The sequence below is a fragment of the Bos taurus genome, chromosome 2 (assembly GCF_002263795.3).
Source record: "Bos taurus isolate L1 Dominette 01449 registration number 42190680 breed Hereford chromosome 2, ARS-UCD2.0, whole genome shotgun sequence".
NCBI lineage: Eukaryota > Metazoa > Chordata > Mammalia > Artiodactyla > Bovidae > Bos > Bos taurus.
In genome coordinates, this window is record NC_037329.1 from 90,085,523 (window position 1) to 90,106,929 (window position 21,407).

The following is a 21,407-nucleotide window of genomic DNA, read 5'->3' on the forward strand; positions in this document are numbered from 1 at the left end:
TAGTGAAATGTAGTGGTATGAAGAATTTTGAATTCTTAAGGTTAGGTTCAATTCCTATAATTCTAGAAATAAAATAATTTAAACTTCTATTATTTACTCTGTCAAAGTGACTCTTTTATCAGACATATTTCTTATGTTTGTAGAGGGATGTTTGATGTTATGTTCAGTAGTAAAACGTCTCATATACACAAGGTTAGTGTTAGTTATAGAAAATTTTTTCAAAGTACATGTATGAGTTGGGTGTTGAGAATCGTGGGTGTTAATAGTAGTGTTTTGATAATAAAATTCATTGTTTATAGTTCTGGTGTACGGGATCATAGAATGCTCCTAGAAATAGGACTGTTGTGAAATGTTTATTATGATGGATGTTGGCATATTCTGATAGGAAAAATATAATAAATGAGCCTGCTACATATTCTATGTTAAAGGCAGATAAAAGTTCTAATTCTTCTTCTGTTAGACCAAAGGGAATCAATTAGTTTCTGCAGAATAAATACAATTTATTCTGAAATAAATTATATTATGGCTAGAGGTCATGATGTAAAAATTAATCATAGATGTTTTTGTGTTGTGATGCAAGTTGAGAGGGTAAAATCTATTTACTAAAAGGACTGATAAGAGGATAATTTCTAGTGTTACTTCACATGAAACTGTTTGTGCTACTGCTCCTAGGGATCCAATTAGAGCATATTTTGAATAATAAGCTCATCCACCTCACAGAATAGAATAGATGGCTAGGCTTGACACAGCTAGTAAGAATACCCCTAGATTTTTGTTGATGAGAGGATAACGTATAGGTAGAGGGATTCATATGGCTAAGGCTAAGGTTAGAGTTAAGATGGTACAATAATAAACATGGAGATAGATGATGTATTAAATAGCTGGTCATAGTGGTTCTTTAACGAACAGTTTGATTGCATTGGCAACGGGATATATTACACCATATGGTCCAATAATGTTTGGTCCTTTTTGAAGTTATGTGAGACCTAAAACTTTTTCTTCAATTAATATGACAAATGCCACAGCTAGAAGAATTGGGCCAATGAGTATTAAGATGTCAGTTATAAACATTTAATTAGGGAGAGGAGTTGAACCACAGTTATAAAGGGTTAAGTTTTATGCAGATCCCTAAAAAATTCTGATTTTGGGTAGTACATTTATAAAATAATTAAATTAAATAAGATTATATCATTAATAGATTTTAAGACACTTTTGTAAAGTAGAGCTTGTTTCTCTTGTCCTTTCCTACTGGAAGAAATATATAATAGAAATTAATCTGGATCTACACCTGTCCAGAAAAACATCTATTTCTGCTTTATTGACTATGCCAAAGCCTTTGACTGTGTGCATCACAAGAAACTGTGGAAAATTCTGAAAGAGATGGGAATACCAGACCACCTGACCTGCCTCTTGAGAAACCTGTATGCAGGTCAGGAAGCAACAGTTAGAACTGGACATGGAACAAATAGACTGGTTCCAAATAGGAAAAGGAGTACGTCAAGGCTGTATATTGTCACCCTGCTTATTTAACTTCTATGCAGAGTACATCATGAGAAACGCTGGACTGGAAGAAGCACAAGCTGGAATCAAGATTGCCGGGAGAAATATCAATAACCTCAGATAGGCAGATGACACCACCCTTATGGTAGAAAGTGAAGAGGAACTAAAAAGCCTCTTGATGAAAGTGAAAATGGACAGTGAAAAAGTTGGCTTAAAACTCAACATTCAGAAAACGAAGAGCATGGCATCTGGTCCCATCACTTCATGGGAAATAGATGGGGAACAGTGAAAACAGTGTCAGACTTTATTTTTTGGGGCTCCAAAATCACTGCAGATGGTGACTGCAGCCATGAAATTAAAAGACGCTTACTCCTTGGAAGGAAAGTTACGACCAACCTAGATAGCATATTCAAAAGCAGAGACATTACTTTGCCAACAAAGGTCCGTCTAGTCAAGGCTATGGTTTTTCCAATGGTCATGTATGGATGTGAGAGTTGGACTGTGAAGAACACTGAGCACCGAAGAATTGATGCTTTTGAACTGTGGTGTTGGAGAAGACTCTTGAGAGTCCCTTGGACTGCAAGGAGATCCAACCAGTCCATTCTGAAGGAGATCAGCCCTGGGATTTCTTTGGAAGGAAAGATGCTAAAGCTGAAACTCTAGTAGTCTGGCCACCTCATGCGAAGAGTTGACTTATTGGAAAAGACTGTGATGCTGAGAGGGATTGGGGGCAGGAGGAGAAGGGGATGACAGAGGATGAGATGGCTGAATGGCATCACCAACTCAACAGACGTGAGTCTGAGTGAACTCCGGGAGTTGGTGATGGACAGGGAGGCCTGGCGTGCTGCAATTCATGGAGTCGCAAAGAGTTTGACATGACTGAGCGACGGAACTGAACTGAAGTGAACTGAAACTATGTAGGTAGCTGGGCAGAGATGGTCTATGCTCTCCTGGTGCTACTGTGAGTTGCCTATTAAAACAATTTGGGAGAGGCAGAATTAAATAGTATAACTTGTTAAAATTAATGTTATATTTATTTATATTGCTTTATAATAATTTATAAGTTTATAATAAAACCATGACAAATAATATAAGTAACTTTACTTATGACAAGGTAATAAATTCATAGTGATAAAGTATATGCTTTCTTTTTTTATTTGAATGATTTTCACCAATAGACAGCTTTAATGAAAATATTTTACTAATAGAATGCTAAAGTCTTTCCATGAGATATAAGTAACCTTTAGGTTATTTAGGTGGAAGGAACTTTTAATATAATGAATTAAATGCAACTATTCATATAAATGAACACTTTTTCTATTGTCTGTACTCAATTCTTCCTGAGATGATTGTGTTAGTATCTTGATTAATTTAGTGAGCCTTTTATCTAGTTAATCCTATGGTTACCATGGTATTATATACTTTTCCATTTCTCTGCCTAATAATCCTCTATTTAGAGGTATTTATTTTATTTTTTAAACATAATTAAGATGTATACAATTTTCATAAAATAGGATACATATTCTGTTCAAGTTACCATAGACTAAAAATTAGGAGACACTGGAATATATCCAAGGACATAAAATAAGGTGCAAAAATTTCATAGTTTAAAGATATTGAAATCATACAGAGTCTGTTCTCTTATCACAGTGGAATTATGTTAGAAATCATGTTCTCTTAACACGGTGGAATTATGTTAGAAATCAATATCAAAAGATATTTGAAAATAACACATATATTTTCAAGAGCAATGTGACATTTACCAAGAAAGACCTTTACTTAGCCAATGAAAGCCTCAATAAATTTAGAAGACTAAAAGACCACAGAAGTTGATTGCAGAGAAGAAAGCATATAAATGAGGAATTAACATTAAAATTAGAAATTAATATCAAAGATACTTTAAAAACCCCATATATTTGAAAATTAAATGTCCACTTTTAAATGATGGATGTATCTAAGAAGCCATAAAAAGGAAAATAGGAAAATATCTTAACAGAATAAAGATGAAAAGAGAATTTACCAGGTTTTGTTGCACAGAGCTGAAGCTGCTCAGTGCAACGAAATACAATGTGGAGTCCTGAATAAAGTATGAAAACAAATAATGGACAGTAGCATAACATTTTGTGAGATTTGAACATAATCTGTACTTTATTTAATAATACTGTGTGTGTGTGTGTTCAGTTGCTTCAGACGTGTCTGACTCTTTGCAACCCTATGAGCTGTAGCCTGCCAGGCTCCTCTTTCCATGGGAATCTCCAGGCAAAAAAATTGGACTGGGTTACCATGCCCTCCTCCAGGGGATCTTTCCAACCCAGGGATAGAACCTGGTCTCCTGTGTCTCCTGCATTGCAGGCAGATTCTTTACTGCTGAACCACCAGTGAAGCCCATTAATAGTACTGTATCACATGTTAATTTCCTGTTTTGTTTTGTTTTTTACACAACATAGTATTTCTTTTTTTTTTTATTTTATTTTTAAACTTTACATAATTGTATTAGTTTTGCCAAATATCAAAATGAATCCGCCACAGGTATACATGTGTTCCCCATCCTGAACCCTCCTCCCTCCTCCCTCCCCATACCATCCCTCTGGGTCATCCCAGTGCACTAGCCCCAAGCATCCAGTATCGTGCATTGAACCTGGACTGGCATCTAGTTTCATACATGATATTTTACATGTTTCAATGCCATGCTCAGAATTGGATTGAAATTTCAAGCCTCAAAATTTTTTTTAAAAGAAAAGCACTAAGGTAATAAACTTTCTAGTCTTTTAGTAGTAATATCAGATGCCAAAATACATGAAACTATATAAAAATTTTGAGTGAACATAAATTAGAAATCTAGCATTCTATTCAGACTAAGTCAAACAAGTGGAATCAAAATGTCACAAATTTTTCAGCTAGGCAAAAATTCCTAAGTTTTCGAATATATATATTATACTATATAAGTATATGCCTTTTGATGACAGGATATACAGTAAATATTAATTAATTCAAAATAATATAAAATGTTAACAATGAGTTTTAAAGGATATATCAATATGCTTACGGATTTTCCTTTTCTATTTGTATTTTTCTGTCCACAGGCTTTATCTTGCATTAACTCATCTGAAAAAGAATGAAAAAAATAATATAATTAAGTCAGCACTTGTGGCATTTGATAAACATGTTATTCAGACACGTCTCTAGTGACTGTGTAGTACAACAGTTAAGGGAACAGGCTCTAAGCCGGATTGCCTAGACTCAGCCTCTGCAACTAACCAACCACCTAAATTTGGACATGTTATCCTGCTTCACTCTTTCTCAGTTTCCTCATCTGTCAAAGGGTGACGATCCTCTCTCACAGGGTTGTGTCATTTAAAGGCTAAAGCATCTAGCACTGTGTCTGGGACATAATAAGCACAAATGAATGTAAGTTTTGCTGTTAATTTTACCATCATTGTTGTTGTTCAGTTGCTAAGTGGTGTCCGACTCTTTGAAACCACACAGACTGCCCCGCATCAGACTTCCCCATCTTTTACTGTCTCTCAGAGTTTGTTCAGAGCCATGTCCATTTAGTTGGTGATGCTATCTAACCATCTCATCCTCTGCTGCCCACTTCTTTTGCCTTCAGTCTTTCCCAGCATCAGGGTCTTTTCCAATGAGTCAGTTCTTTGCATCAGGTGGCCCAAGTATTGGAGTTTCAGCATCAGTCCTTCCAATAACGGTAATGTCCTTTAGGATTGACTGGTTTGATCTCCCTGCAATCCAAAGGACTGTTGAGGGTCTTCTTCAGCACCACAATTCAAAAGCATCAGTTCTTCGGTGCTCAGCCTTCTTTATGGTCCAACTCTCATATCCTTACATGACTACAGGAAAAACCATAGTTTTGACTAGATGCACCTCTGTCAGCAAAGTGATGTCTCTGCTTTTTAATATACTATCTAAGATTGTCACAGCTTTCCTTCCAAGGAGCAAGCATCTTTTCATTTCATGGCTGCAGTCACCTTCTGCAATGATTTTGGAGCCCAAGAAAATAAAATCTGTCACTGTTTCCACTTTCTCCCCTTCTAATTTGCCAGAAAGTGATGGGACTGGATGCCATGATCTTCATTTTATGAATGTTGAGTTTCAAGCCAGCTTTTTCACTCTCCTCTTTCACCCTCAAGAGGCTCTTTAGTTCCTCTTCTCTTTCTGCCATTAGAGTGATATATCATCTGCATATCTGAGGTTGCTGATATTTCTCCCAACAATCTTGATTCCAGGTTGAGATTCATACAGTCTGGCATTTCAGACAATGTACTCTGCTTATAAGTTAAATAAACAGGGTGACAATATACAGCCTTGTTGTACTCCTTTCCCAGTTTTGAACCAGTCAGTTGTTCTATGTCCGGTTCTAACTGTTGCTTTTTGACCCCGCATACAGATTTCTCAGGAGACAGGTAAGCTGGTCTGGTATTCCCATCTCTTTAAGAATTTTCCAGTTTGTTGTGATTTACAGAGTCAAAGGCTTTAGTGTAGTCAATGAAGCAGAAGTAGTTTCTCCGGAATTCCCTTGCTTTCTCTATGATCCAGCAGACATTGGCAATTTGATCTCTGGTTCCTCTGCCTTTTTAAAATCCCATTTATACACCTGGAATTTCTCAGTTCATGTACTCCTGAAGCCTAGCTTGAAGGATTTTGAGCATAACCTTACTAACATGTAAAATGAGCACAATTGTACAGCGGTTTGAACATTCTCTAGCACTGCCCTTCTTTGGGACTATAATGAAAACTGACCATTACTCATTCTATTCTAACCCCTGACACACTGCACCCTTAGGTTTGTCATTAGTAACTCTACTAATTTGAATAGTATTGTTAAAATGCATACATTAAGTTATTAAAGTTAAATGTCAATATGCACTGTACTTGCACTGTACTTTATGTACATAAAAGACTGTCTTTTAATCACATTGTAGTCAATATATTGAATACTTCTACTTTTCTGGCTCTTAATGCCAGTTCAAAAAATGAAGTAAAAATTAAAAAAAAAATCACTGTACTCCAGGTGATTCTGAATATTTTGTGGCTGTCATGCACCTTATCACATATGTGCTTGCTGCTGCTGCTACTGCTAAGTCGCTTCAGTTGTGTCCAACTCTGTGCGACCCTATAGATGGCAGCCCACCAGGCTCCCCCGTCCCTGGGATACTCCAGGCAAGAACACTGGAGTGGGTTGCCATTTCCTTCTCTAATGCATGAAATTGAAAAGTGAAAAGTGAAAGTGAAGTCGCTCAGTCGTGTCTGACTCTTAGCGACCCCATGGACTGCAGCCTACCAGGCTCCTCCATCCATGGCATTTTCCAGGAGAGTACTGGAGTGGAAAAGTGCCATCATCTTCTCCCCATATGTGCTTGACAATGTTTAAGAGAACACTTTTACTAATCCTTCTTGGAGCCTCATTTTAGCCTATCCTCTGGCAGTCATTTGGGTGATCTTCCATCATACATTTGCTATACATACCCAATTCTGCAAAGCTGTGTGGAGACACACCCTACATTCTAGATACGTTTCATGAATAGGTCTGTATTTCCTCAATTCATGACACTAGAGAAGATTCTTACATAATAAACATAAAGAGCTCATAAAAGCATGGAGTGGAACAATCACGTTCTTCAGTGAATTGTGGTAGTATGCTTAAATATATGTACATACATATCAGTAGCCAGAGGGTATCAATGAAAGCAGCCGCAAAGGAACTGGGCTAGTATATGTCTCTAATTTGCTTAAAGGTAATGATCATGCAAGGAATTTATTAGCAAGAGTGCTACGTGAAACTTACTAAATAAACTCTTTACTATAGCATTTTATTTTATATAATGTATCCATAGAAAAATTAGGTTAATTATATAATTCTCCCTTTGAAGAAATAGTTGGAAGTATTAATAATAAAATAAGGAGCTTGCTTTGCTGTTATATCAGATTTACTCCAAAAGTTATTTTATGATTAGAATATTCCAAAGGATATTAGAAAGAAAGTTCTGGAGGAATCACATTATGGGTTTCCAAATATCCTAATCTTCCAGGATGTTTTATTACTCCTGAATATTATTCCAAATGGTCACTTTTTCTTCTAGGATAAATAATAATTTAAGTGTACTATAAAATTTTCCTGACATTTAAAGTATTCCAGACACTGACATACTATGTTGTCAAATAGTTTCCTGTACCACAATATATGTTCTTAGAATTGTTATTATTGTGTAGAACATATATACATATACATATGTATTCATATGGATAAATACAAAATATATGGCTAAAACATTAATTTGTAATAATTTTCATTTCACCACATCAACTACTGAGGTAAGTCAAATTTCCACTTCAGAAACTTTCTTCTAAAATTATACTTCTTAATCACAATTTCATCTGGTATTTTCCCTGTCTTTTTTTAAATACATTTTTCATCTTCTATTTCTCCATAAGTTCCTAGTTGGAGAACACTCTCTACAACTCAAGGATGCTTTCATGTTACAAAAAAAATGTTCTTGCTTGCTCATCTTCTGTCAAGTGTTTGAGCTATATTCTTATTCTCTCTTCATTTTAATTACATTTCTACAGTCTCCTCTGGATAGATATTCAGTTATTACACAGTCATATAACTGTCCCGATTGTTAAATATTAAAACATTTCTGTTGTTATTGTTGCTCAGTTGCCAAGTTGTGTCTGACTCTTTGTGACCTCATGAACTGCAGCACACCAGGTTCCTCTGTTTTCCACTATCTCCCGGAGTTTGCTCAAATTCATGTCTATTGAGTCAGTGATGTTATCTAACCATTTCATTCTCTGCCACCCTCTCTCCTTTTGCCTTCAATCTTTCCCAGTATCAGTATTTTTCAATGAGTCAGTTCTTCACATCAGGTGGCCAAAGTATAGGAATTTCCCATTTCCTTGAACCTCAATATGGCACAGCAAGGGACTTCCAGAACTTTGATCCAACAACATTATCTAATCTAGTTGTTCCATGCTTATGCTGTACTAGTTGTTAAATATTTTGATTATTCAGTTCAGTTCAGTCATTTAGTCATGTCCAACTCTTTGCGACCCCATGAACTGCAGCACGCCAGGCCTCCCTGTCCATCACCAACTCCAGAGTCCACCCAAACCCATGTCTATCGAGCCGATGATGCCATCCAACCATCTCACCCTCTGTCCCTTTCTCCTCTTGCCTTCTCAATCTTTCCCAGCATCAGGGTCTTAACCAGTGAGTTGGCTCTACACATCAGGTAGCCAAAGTATTGCAGTTTCAGCTTCAACATCAGTCCTTCCAGTGAATACTCAGGACTCATCTCCTTTAGTTGGATCTGGATCTGGTTGGATTTCCTTGCAGTCCAAGGGACTCTCAAGAGTTTTCTCCAATACCACAGATCAAAAGCATCAATTCTTCAGCGCTCAGCTTTCTTTATAGTCCAACTCTCACATCCATACATGACCACTGGAAAAACCATAGCCTTGACTAGATGGACCTCTGTTGCCAAAGTAATGTCTCTGCTTTTGAATATGCTGTCTAGGTTGGTCATAACTTTCCTTCCAAGGAGTAAGCGTCTTTTAATTTCACGGCTGCAATCACCATCTGCAGTGATTTTGGAGCCCAGAAAAATAAAGTCAGCCACTGTTTCCACTGTTTCCCCATCTATTTGCCATGAAGTGATGGGACCAGATGCTATGATCTTAGTTTTCTGAATGAGCTTTAAGCCAACTTTTTCACTCTCCACTTTCACCTTCATCAAGAGGCTTCTTAGTTCTTCTTCACTTTCTGCCATAAGGGTGGTGTCATCTGCATATCTGAGGTTACTGATATTTCTCCCAGCAATCTTGATTCCAGATTTTGCTTCCTCCAGCCCAGCATTTCTCATGAGGTACTCTGCATATAACTTAAATAAGCAGGGTGACAATATACAGCCTTGACAAACTCCTTTTCCTATTTGGAACCAGTCTGTTGTTCCATGTCCAGTTCTAACTGTTGCTTCCTGACCTGCATACAGGTTTCTCAAGAGGCAGGTCAGGTAGTCTGGTATGCACTCATCTCTTTCAGAGTTTTCCACAGTTTCTTGTGATGCACACAGTCAAAGGCTTTGGCATAGTCAATAAAGCAGAAATAGATGTTTTTCTGGAACTCTCTTGCTTTTTCGATGATCCAGCAGATGTTGGCAATCTGATCTCTGGTTCCTCTGCCTTTTCTAAAACCAGCTTGAACATCTGGAAGCTCATGGTTCATGTATTGCTGAAGCCTGGCTTGGAGAATTTTAAGCACTACTTTACTAGCGTGAGTGCTTTACTCACCTACTTTACTAGGTGAGTGCAATTTTGATTATTACCTTTGCGTTTACTGATATGTCAAGTATGTCTTCATGATGATATCACAGAACAATTCGTTGAATTAGAAAAACTTCATTAGGTATATCTACACATAGCCAGAATGTTTGTAAACACAGATAAATGTAATAAATGGCTTAGCAATATTATAATGCATGTAAAATAAATATTATCTAGGATCTTTCAGCCACTTGTATTTTGCTTTGCTTGATTTCCCACTAATACTGTAATTCCATAGTTTTTTCATGTCAGTAATCACAAACATCATGTGTAGTTAATATTTTGATGAAAATTCTTGATAATAATTGTTTTACATGAGTTTATGTTCTCAATTTCACTAAATATTTGAAAATTACAAGTATATATACAAATAATAACTTACCTAAACTACAAGGTCTATTTAAATTTTCCTTTGTGCAACAGTAAGGTGAACTCTGAAGTAAAAACAGACCAGAGAAGGTGAATAGAAAAAATAAGTATTAATATAATTTTTAAACTCAGCATTATTGATAGCTATAAATAATAATAAAATGGGATCTAGTGTTACCATTTGGCTTTATCTTAAATAAACAAAATAATTCATTGATAATTTAACCAGTACAATGGAGGTAGTGAGAGAACTTGAAACACAGTAATAATAGTTTATTGAGGTAGGAAATGGCAAACATCACAAAAAGTACATGATAGTACTTTGTATATTATTGACCTCTTTTTATTCCCCTAAGCCCCAGGAAACAAAAACAGTAACTTAAATAAAAATCAGTTCAGTTCAGTTGCTCAGTCATGTCCAACTCTTTGCAATGCCATGAATCGCAGCAGACCAGGCCTCCCTATCCATCACCAACTCCCGGAGTTCACCCAAACTCCTGTGCATCGAGTTGGTGATGCCATCCAGCCATCTCATCCTCTGCTGTCCCCTTCTCCTCCTGCCATCCCTCCCAGCATCAGGGTCTTTTCCAATGAGTCAACTCATAGGATTAGCATAAAATAAAGCATATATTAGAAGAGAATGCAAAAGTGATATCATAGAAAATGGTAGATTGCTCAAAGAATAAGTCCCTTCACTGAAACAAATATAATAAACTGTCAAAAGGTTGAAAGATCAACTAATTAAAACTTCATAATTTAATACAAAACTTAAAGCAACCAGGGATTGGTTAATGAAAAAAAAGGGCAGTTAAATTTTGGTGTTTTAAGAAATCAGTCAGGTCATTAACTGGATGCTGAGATAATGGAAGAAAGACTTTGATGACTGACCACAAATGACAAGGAATATAGTCTTTGAAAAAAAAATCATTCGAATGGTCATTAAAGAAACATGTGACCACAGCCCTCAAAAATAAAAAAAAAACAGGACTTCTCTGGTGGTACAGTGTTGCAGGCAGACAAAGTCTGCCTGTCAATGCAGGGGACATGGGTTCTATCCCTGCTCTGGGAAGATTCCACATGCTGTGGAGCAAGTAAGCTCATGTGCCACAACTACTGAGCCTGAGTGCCACAATTACTGAAGCCCATGTGCCATAGAGCATGTGCTTTGTGACAAGAGAAGCCACTGCAATAAGAAGCCTGCATGTTGCAACTAGAAAGTAGCCTCTGTTCGCTGCAACTAGAGAAAGCCCACACACAGCAAGAAGACATAGAGCAGCCAAAAACCAATCATCAATACCCTAGAGACAGAGAGAATTTCCAGTTACACTATAATATTTAAAATGCTCAATTTTCAACAAAAATAACATAGCATACTAAAGTATAGGAAATTATGGCCCATTCATAGGAAAAAATTTAATATAAATGTCCTGTGAAGAAGCCCAGATATTGGACTTAATAGACAAAGATTTTAAAACGAACTTTCTTAAATATGCTCAAAGAGCAAAAGGAAACCATGGGCAAACAACTAAAGGAAATCAATAAAAAAATATCAACAAAATGTAAATAAAGAGATAGAAATTATAAAAAGGAACCAAATACAAATTCTGGATCCGAAAGTACAATAACTGAAATGGAAAACTCTTGAGAAGTTCAACAGCATATTGAGCAGATAGAAGAAGGAATCATTGAATTGAAGATAGGACAATAAAATTGTTGAACCTGAAGAGAAGGAAGAAAAAAAGAATGAAAAAATGAACAGAACCTAAAGGACCCTGGGAACCACAGTCAAATGTACCAACATAAACATGGGAGTCAAGGAAGGAGAGAGAGAGAGAGTCAGGGAGAATATTTGAAGAAATAATGGCCAAATATTTCCCAAATTTAGTAAAAGTCATGAATCTACACATCCAAGAAGCTCAACACATTTCAAGGATAAACTCAAAGACATATATACACCAAGACCCAATAAAACTTTGAAAAGACAGAGAGGGAACTTGAAAGCAGCAAGGAAAAAAGTGACTCATCATGTATAAAAACTCTTCAGTTTTTGGCTGCAAAATTAACAGCTAATTTCTCGTCAACAAACCACATCAGTAGAGAGTGGAGAGAAAAAGATCATCAACCAAGAATTACATAACAAGCAAAACCATCCTTCAAAAATGAAGAATTAAGACATTCCTGGATCAACAAAAGTTAGAGGAGTTTGTCACTATTATTTCTTTGTTACAGGAAATGATAACGGAGTCTCTCAGGATAAAAGGAAAAGACACTAGACAATGACTCAATTAACAAAGAACTCTGGAAAAGGTATCTATGTAGGTAAATACAAAAGCCATCATTATCATACTTCTGGCTTGTAACTTCTAATATTTCCTACATGCTGGTGTACAACACTGTATTAGTTTTAATATACATAATGGTTTTATATATGTATATATTATAGAATGATTACATAATTTTAGTTTACATCCATCACCATACATTTATAATTTTTTTCCCGTGATGAGAACTTTTAAGATTTATGCTCTGCAACTTTCGAATATACTCACTGTATTGTTAACCACAGTATACATCACAAACCAAGGACTTATTTGTCTTATAACTGGGAAGTTTGTACTTCTGACCACCTTTACCCATTTGACCCACCTCCCAAAATGCACCTCTGGCACCCACCAATCTGTGGTATCAAAAATAAAATACTTTTGAATAAATTTAATCAAGGAGGTGAAAGACCTTTACACTGAAAACTGTAAGACACTGATAGAAAGAAACGGACAAAGACACAAATAAATGGAAAGATAGCTAATGTTCATGGATTGAAAAATCACTATGGCTAAAATGTCCAACTAACCAAAGTGATCTATAGAGTCAATTAAATCCCTGTACATTCCAATGACATTTTTCAGAAAAACATTTTAAAAAAAGTCCTAAAATAATGTATGAACTCCAAAGGACCCTGAACAGCCAAAGCAATCTTGAAAAAGAAAAATAAAGTTGGAAGTCTCACAATTTCTGATTTTGAACTGTATTACAAAGCTATTTTGTAAGCAAAACAGTATGGTACTGGCATAAAAACAGACCAATAAAACAGAATAGACAGCCCAGAAATAAACTGCCACGTATCTGGCCAACTACTATTTGATAGGATAGCCACAAAGTCTCACTGGGTAAAGTATAGTCTCCTCAATAAATGGAGTTGGGAAAACTGGATATCTCCATGCAAAAGGATAAAACTGAACACCTATCTGATATCACTCACAAAAAATTAGCTCAAAATGGATTAAAGGTTAAAATATAAGATTTGAAAATATAACACTCCTAAAAGAAAACTTAGGGAAAAAAACTCCTTGAATTGATCTTGGCAATATTTTTTTTAAATATGACACCAGAAGCAAAGGTAATAAAATAAAAAATAAACAAGTGAGGCTAAGTTAAACTGAAAGCTTCTGCACAGTAGGGAAACAGTCAACAAATGAAAAGGCAATCTAGTAATGGGAGAAAATATTTGCAAACCATACATCTCTAAAGGGGCTAATAGTCAAACTGTATAAAGAACTTATACAACTCAATAGCAAACAAACAAATAACCAGATTTTTAAAAGGAGCAAAGGAAAATGGTGGGGCAGAAGGACATATGTGCCTCTCCTCCTGAGAAAGCACCAAAACTGCAACTGGCTGTTGAACATTGACAGGAGAATGCTGGAACCCACCAAAAAAAAGATATCTCACATCCAAAGACAAAGAAGAAGCCACAATGAGATGGTAGGAGGGGCACAATCATGATAAAATCAAATCCCATACCCACCAAGTGGGTGGCCCACAAACTAAAGAATAGCAAAAAAGTTCTCTCACTATTTTAAAAGTTCTGAACCCTACGTCAGGCTTCTCAGGCTGGGGATCCAACAAAAAGAACTGGGAATCCCCAGAGAATCTGAACTTAAAGGCCAGCAGGATTTGATTACAGGACTTCCAAAGGACTGGGGAAAAACTGAGACTCCAACCTTGGAGGGCACAAACAAAATGTTGTGTGCACCAAGACCCAGAGGAAAGAACCAGTGACCCCACAGGAGACTGAACCAAAACCTGCTAGTGTTGGAAGGTCTCCTGTACAGGTGTGAATTGGCAGGGGCTCACGCCAGGGACAGTGGCACTGGCAGGAGCAGTCCTGGAAAGTCCCCTTTGGTGTAAGCCCTCTTGGAGGTCACCATTAACCCTACCAGAGAGCCAGTAAACCCCATGGCTGGGTTGCCCCAGGCCAAACAACTAACAAGATTGGCCCTGCCAACCAGAGCAAGACCCAATTTTCCCCACCACCAGTCCCTCCCATTGGGATGCTTACAAAAGCCTCTTAGCCAAAAACCACAATCCCACAGTGGCTAGAACAAAAACCACATTACGGAAAACTTAATCAGGATATTGCTGTTGTTGTTCAGTCGCTCAGTCATGTCCTATTCTTTGTGATCCCATGGACTGCAGCATGCGAGGCTTCCCTGTCCTTCACCATCTCCTGGAGCTTGCTCAAACTCATGTCCATTGAGTCAGTGATGCCATCCAACCATCTCATCCTCTGTCATCCCTTTCTCCTGCCTTCAATCTTGATCCTGCATGAGGGTCTTTTCAGGATGAAAAAGCAGACAGTTATGTCTCAGATGAAGGGAAAAGATAAAATCCTAGAAAAAAACAACTAAATGAAGTAGAAATAGGCAACCTTCCAGAAAAAGAACTGAGAACAATGATAGTGAAGATGATCCAGGATCTCAGGAAAACAATGGAGAAGATGCAAAAAATGTTTACTACAGACCTGCTTTTGAACTGTGGTGTTAGAGAAGACTCTTGAGAGTCCCTTGGACTGCAAGGAGATCCAACCAGTCCATTCTAAAGGAGATGAGTCCTGGGTGTTCATTGGAAGGACTGATGTTGAAACTGAAACTCCAATACTTTGGCCACCTGATGCGAAGAGCTGACTCATTTGAAAAGACCCTGATGCTGGGAAAGATTGAGGGCAGGAGGAGAAAGGGATGACAGAGGATGTGATGGTTGGATGGCATCACCAACTCAATGGACATGGGTTTGGGTGGACCCCAGGAGTTGGTGATGGACAGGGAGGCCTGGTGTGCTGCAGTTCACAAGGTTGCAAAGAAATGGACACAACTGAGCAACTGAACTGAACTGAACTGAACCAGAAGAACTAAAGAACAAACATGGATGAATAATACACAAGAAGGAATAAATGCAGAATAACTGAGGCAGAAGAATGGATAAATGATCTGGAGGACAGAAAGGTGGAAATCACTGCTGTAGAACAGAAAATAGAAAAAAGATTGAAAAGAAATGAAGACAGCCCAAGAGACCTCTGGGACAACATTAAATGCACCAATATTTGCATTATAGGGGTCCCAGAAGGAAAAGAAAGAGAGGACCTGAGAAAATATTTGAAGAGATAATAGCTGAAAACTTCCCTAACATGAGGAAGGACATACTCAACCAAGTACAGAAAGCACAGAGAGTTCTAGGCAGGAAAATTTCAAGGAGGAACACATGGAGACACATAGCAATCAAACTGACAAAAATTAAAGACACAAATAAAAGTATTAAAAGCAACAAGAGAAAAACAACAACATACAAGGAAACTCTCATCAGGTTATCAATTGATTTCTCAACAGAAAACTCAAGCCAGAAGGAAATGACATGATATATTTAAAGTGATGAAAAGGAAGAAACTTACGACCAAGAATACTCTACCCAGCAGGACTCTCATTCAGATTTGAGGGAGAAATCAAAATTTTTCCAGACAAGCAAAAGTTAAGAGAATTCAGTAGCTATTGCCTTTTCTCTCCAAAGCTCCAGATGTGTTTCTAATGAGCAGCCATGTTTAAAAACCACTGGACTATATGATGATCTTTTACTTTTATCCAGTTTGTTTCACTTTTTCTATTTCATATTCAGGGCCCCCATTTCATTTAGTTTGTTTTCCAACTCTCCATCTCTTCTTTTTCTTTTTGATGTTCTTTATCAAGGCTTTATCAAGTGTGTTAGAAAAGCTTTTGCATATATATATATATATATATATATATAGTGTGTACAATATATATATGTTTTAGAAAACTTATCAACTTTTGTCTAACTAAAAAATTTATGACATTTTGATTCCACTTGTTTGGTATGAATAGAATGCTAGATTTGTAATTTAAAAAATTAGATATGCAACAAGCAACAGAGGTTTACTGTGTATCACAGGGAACTATAGTCAGTATCTTGTAATAAGCTATAATGGAAAATAATATGAAAAATAATATATATGTGTGTGTAATATATATATAATATATATACATATATATAATATATACATGTGTATGTGTATAAAACTGAATCACCTTGCTGTACATCTGAAACATTGCTAGTCAACTATACTTCAATAAAATATACATTAATAAAAAAAAATAAAAGGGGGCAAAGGACCTGAATAGACATTCTTTAAAAGAAAACATCCACAGTCAACAGGGGAGTGCTCCAATTACTAATTTCATGCTCCAATATGAAAAAGTACTCCAATTACTCACCAATTACAAATCATCAAGTAAATGCAAATCAAAACCACAAGATCACCTCATAACTGTTCAGTTCGGTTTAGTTCAGTCGCTCAGTTGTGTCCAACTCTCTGTGACGCCATGGACTGCAGCATGCTAGGCCTCCCTGTCCATAACCAATTCCCAGAGTTTACTCAAACTCATGTCCATTGAGTCAGTGGTGCCACCCAACCATCTCATCCTCTGTTGTCCCCTTCTCCTCATGCCTTCAATCTTTCCCAGCATCAGGGTCTTTTCCAAGGAATCAGTTCTTCACATCCAGTGGCCAAAGTATAGGAGTTTCAGCTTCAACATCAGTCCTTCCAATGATTATTCAGGCCTGATTCCCTTTAGGATGGACTGGTTTGATCTCCTTGCAATCCAAGGGACTCTCAGGAGTTTCTCCAACACCACAGTTCAAAAGTATCAATTCTTCAGCGCTCAGCTTTCTTTACAGTCCAACTCTCACATCCATACTAGACCACTGGAAAAACCAAAGCCTTGACTAGATGGACCTTTGTTGGCAAAGTAATGTCTCTGCTTTTTAATATGCTATCTAGGTTGGTCATAACTTTCCTTCCAAGGAGTAAGCATTTTTTAATGTCATAGCTGCAGTCACTGTCTGCAGTGCTTTTGGAGCCCCCCAAAATAAAGTCTGCCACTGTTTCTACTGTTTCCCCATCTATTTGCCATGAAGTGATGGGACCAGATGCCATGATTTTTGTTTTCTGAAAGTTGAGCTTTAAGCCAACTTTTTCACTCTCCTCTTTCACTTTCATCAAGAGGCTCTTTAGTTCTTTGCTTTCTGCCATAAGGGTAGTGTCATCTGCATATCTGAGTTTATTGCTATTTCTCCTGGCAATCTTGATTCCAGCTTGTGCTTCCTCCAGCCCAGCGTTTCTCATGATATACTCTCCATATAAGTCAAATAAGCAGGGTGACAATATACAGCCTTGATGGACTCCTTTTCCTATTTGGAACCAGTCTGTTGTTCCATGTCCAGTTCTAACTGTTGCTTCCTGACCTGCATATAGACTTGTGCACATCAGGATCCAGGGACCCCACAGAGACAGAGAGAACTATGTCTGAGCATCTCCTGTGGAGGTGTGGGTCAGCAGTGGACTGCCACAGGGACAGAGGATCTGGGTGCAGCAGATTTGGGTATGGCATAAGCCCTTTTGGAGGAGGTCGCCATTAACCCCACCATAGAGCTACCAGAACTTACACAGGACTGGGAAATAGACTCTTGAAGGGCACAAACAGAACCTTGTGTGCACCAGGACCCAGGAGAAAGGAGCAGTGACCTCACTAGAGACTGACCCAGACTGCCTGTGAGGGTCTAGGAGTCTCCAGTGGAGGGATGGGTTGGTAGTGGCCTGCTGCAGGGTTGGGGGCATTGAGTGTAGCAGGACATGCATGGGCTCTTTCGAAGGAGGTTGCCATTATCTTCATTACCTCCACCATAGTTTCAGTTCAGTTCAGTTCAGTTGCTTAATCGTGTGCGACTCTTTGCGACCCCATGAATCGCAGCACACCATGCCTCCTTGTCCATCACCAACTCCCGGAGTTCACTCAGACTCACGTCCATCGAGTCAGTGATGCCATCCAGCCATCTCATCTTCTGTCGTCCCCTTCTCCTCCTGCCCCCAATCCCTCCCAGCATCACAGTCTTTTCCAATGAGTCAACTCTTCGCATGAGGTGGCCAAAGTACTGGAGTTGCAGCTTCAGCATCATTCCTTCCAAAAAAAATCCCAGGGCTGATCTCCTTCAGAATGGACTGGTTGGATCTCCTTGCAGTCCAAGGGACTCTCAAGAGTCTTCTCCAACACCACACTTCAAAACCATCAATTCTTCGGCACTCAGCTTTCTTCACAGTCCAACTCTCACATCCATACATGACCACAGGAAAAACCATAGCCTTGACTAGACGGACCTTTGTTGGCAAAGTGATGTCTCTGCTTTTCAATATGCTCTCTAGGTTGGTCATAACTTTCCTTCCAAGGAGTAAGCGTCTTTTAATTTCATGGCTGCAGTCACCATCTGCAGTGATTTTGGAGCCCAAAAAAGTAAAGTCTGACACTGTTTCCACTGTTTCCCCATCTATTTCCCATGAAGTGATGGGAACAGATGCCATGATCTTCATTTTCTGAATGTTGAGCTTTAAGCCAACTTTTTCACTCTCCACTTTCACTTTGATCAAGAGGCTTTTTAGTTCCTCTTCACTTTCTACCATAAGGGTGGTGTCAAAAGCATATCTGAGGTTGTTGATATTTCTCCCGGCAATCTTGATTCCAGCTTGGGCTTCTTCTAGCCCAGCGTTTCTCATGATGTACTCTGCATATAAGTTAAATAAGCAGGGTGACAATATACAGGTTTGACGTACTCCTTTTCCTATTTGGAACCAGTCTGTTGTTCCATGTCCAGTTCTAACTGTTGCTTCCTGACCTGCATATACGTTTCTCAAGAGGCAGGTCAGGTGGTCTGGTATTCCCATCTCTTTCAGAATTTTCCACAGTTTCTTGTGATGCACACAGTCAAAGGCTTTGGTATAGTCAATAAAGCAGAAATGGATGTTTTTCTGGAACTCTCTTTCTTTTTTCATGATCCAGCAGATGTTGGCAATTTGATCTCTGGTTCCTCTGCCTTTTCTAAAACCAGCTTGAACAACTGGAAGTTCACGGTTCACGTATTCCTGAAGCCTGGCTTGGAGAATTTTGAGCATTACTTTACTAGCATGTGAGATGAGTGCAATTGTGCAGTAGTTTGAACATTCTTTGCCATTGCCTTTCTTTGGGATTGGAATGAAAACTGACCTTTTCCATTCCTGTGGCCACTGCTGAGTTTTCCAAACTTGCTGGCATATTGAGTGCAGCACTTTCACAGCATCATCTTTCAGGATTTGAAGTAGCTCAACTGGAATTCCATCACCTCCACTAGCTTTGTTCGTAGTGATGATTTCTAAGGCCCACTTGACTTCACATTCCAGGATGTCTGGCTCTAGGTGCATGATCACACTATGGTGATTATCTGGGTCATGAAGATCTTTTTTGTACAGTTCTTCTGTATATTCTTGCCACCTCTCCTTAATATCTTCTGCTTCTGTTAGGTCCATACCATTTCTGTCCTTTATCGAGCCCACCTTTGCATGAAACATTCCCTTGGTATCTCTGATTTTCTTGAAGAGATCCCTAGTCTTTCCCATTCTGTTGTTTTCCTCTATTTCTTTGCACTGATCGCTGAGGAAGGCTTTCCTATCTCTTCTTGCTATTCTTTGGAACTCTGCATTCAGATGCTTATATCTTTTCACACTGTGGGGCCACCATAGTTTGGCCCCAGGTAAATAGCAGGGAGGGAACACAGCTCCATCCATCAACAGAAAATTGGATTAAAGATTTAATGAGCATGTCCCTGCCCATCAAAACAAGACTCAGTTTCCCCCTCAGTCAGTCTCTCCCATCAGGAATCTTCCATAAGCCTCTTATCCTTCTCCATCAGAGGGCAGACAGACTGAAAACCACAATCATAACTGTTAGACTGTCTCTTATTAAAAAGACAAGAGTTCAGACACTTTTCAAGGAGGTAAAGAAAAGGGATTCCTTATGCAATGTTGCTAAGAATGTAAATTGGTAACAAGTACTATGAAAAACCGGAGAAGGCAATGGCACCCCACTCCAGTACTCTTGCCTGGAAAATCCCATGGACGGAAGAGCCTGGTAGGCTGCGGTCCATGGGGTTGCTCAGAGTTGGACACGACTGAGTGACTTCACTTTCACTTTTCAGTTTCATGCACTGGAGAAGGAAATGGCAATCCATTCCAGTGTTCTTGCCTGGAGAATCCCAGGGACAGCGGAGCCTGGTGGGCTGCCATCTATGGGGTCGCACAGAGTCGGACACGACTGAAGTGACTTAGCAACTATGAAAAACAGTATGGATGTTCCTCAAGAAATTAAAAGTAGAGTTATATGATCCAGCATTCCCACTGCTGGGCATATACCAGAATTTATAACAATATATCAAAGAAATATCTGCACTTTAATGTTCATTGCAGCATTATTCACAATAGCCAAGGTATGGAAACTACCTACATGTCTATAGAAAGATGAATGGGTGAAGATGTGGTATCTATCTCAAAATAATATTATTCAGCTGTGAAAAGTAAGGATATAATGCCACTTGTGACAACATGGATGAAATCTGAAGGCATTACGTTAAGTGAAATAAGTCAGATAGAGAAAAATACTGTAGATCTCATTTGTAGTTAAATCTTAAAAAAAAAAAAAAAAAAAAAAAAGGCCAAACTGGTAGAAACAGAAAGTAGAATGGTAGTTACCAGCAGCTAGGGGCTAAGGGATAGGGAAATGCTGGTCAAAGGGTTCAAGACAGTAGTTATAAGATGGAAAACGTTCTAGAGTATAGCACATAAGTTCTGCATACAGCATAGTTACTATAGTTATTAACAGTAATATTGCATTTTATACTTGGCATTTGCCAAAAGAGTAAATCTTAAGTTTTCTCACTACACACACATGCAGGTAACTCTGGAAGGTGATGGATATATTAATTAACCTGATGATGATAATTATTTCACAAGGTATCCTTATATCAAATCATCACACTGTATCCACGTTGTGCTG

General features: G+C 38.1%; 1 protein-coding gene across 5 annotated transcripts in view; it reads right to left on the reverse strand.

The window, feature by feature from the left end:
* Window positions 1–21,407, reverse strand: part of C2CD6 (C2 calcium dependent domain containing 6) — a 123,723-nt gene that overhangs the window by 40,318 nt on the left and 61,998 nt on the right. For all 5 annotated transcript variants that reach the window (XM_059876757.1, XM_059876759.1, XM_059876758.1 and 2 more), the window contains exons 14-15: window positions 10,220–10,271; window positions 4,547–4,605 (exon numbers count right to left, since the gene is read on the reverse strand). In XM_059876757.1, the coding sequence (XP_059732740.1) occupies window positions 4,547–4,605; window positions 10,220–10,271 (111 nt within the window). The remainder of the gene's footprint in view (window positions 1–4,546; window positions 4,606–10,219; window positions 10,272–21,407) is intronic.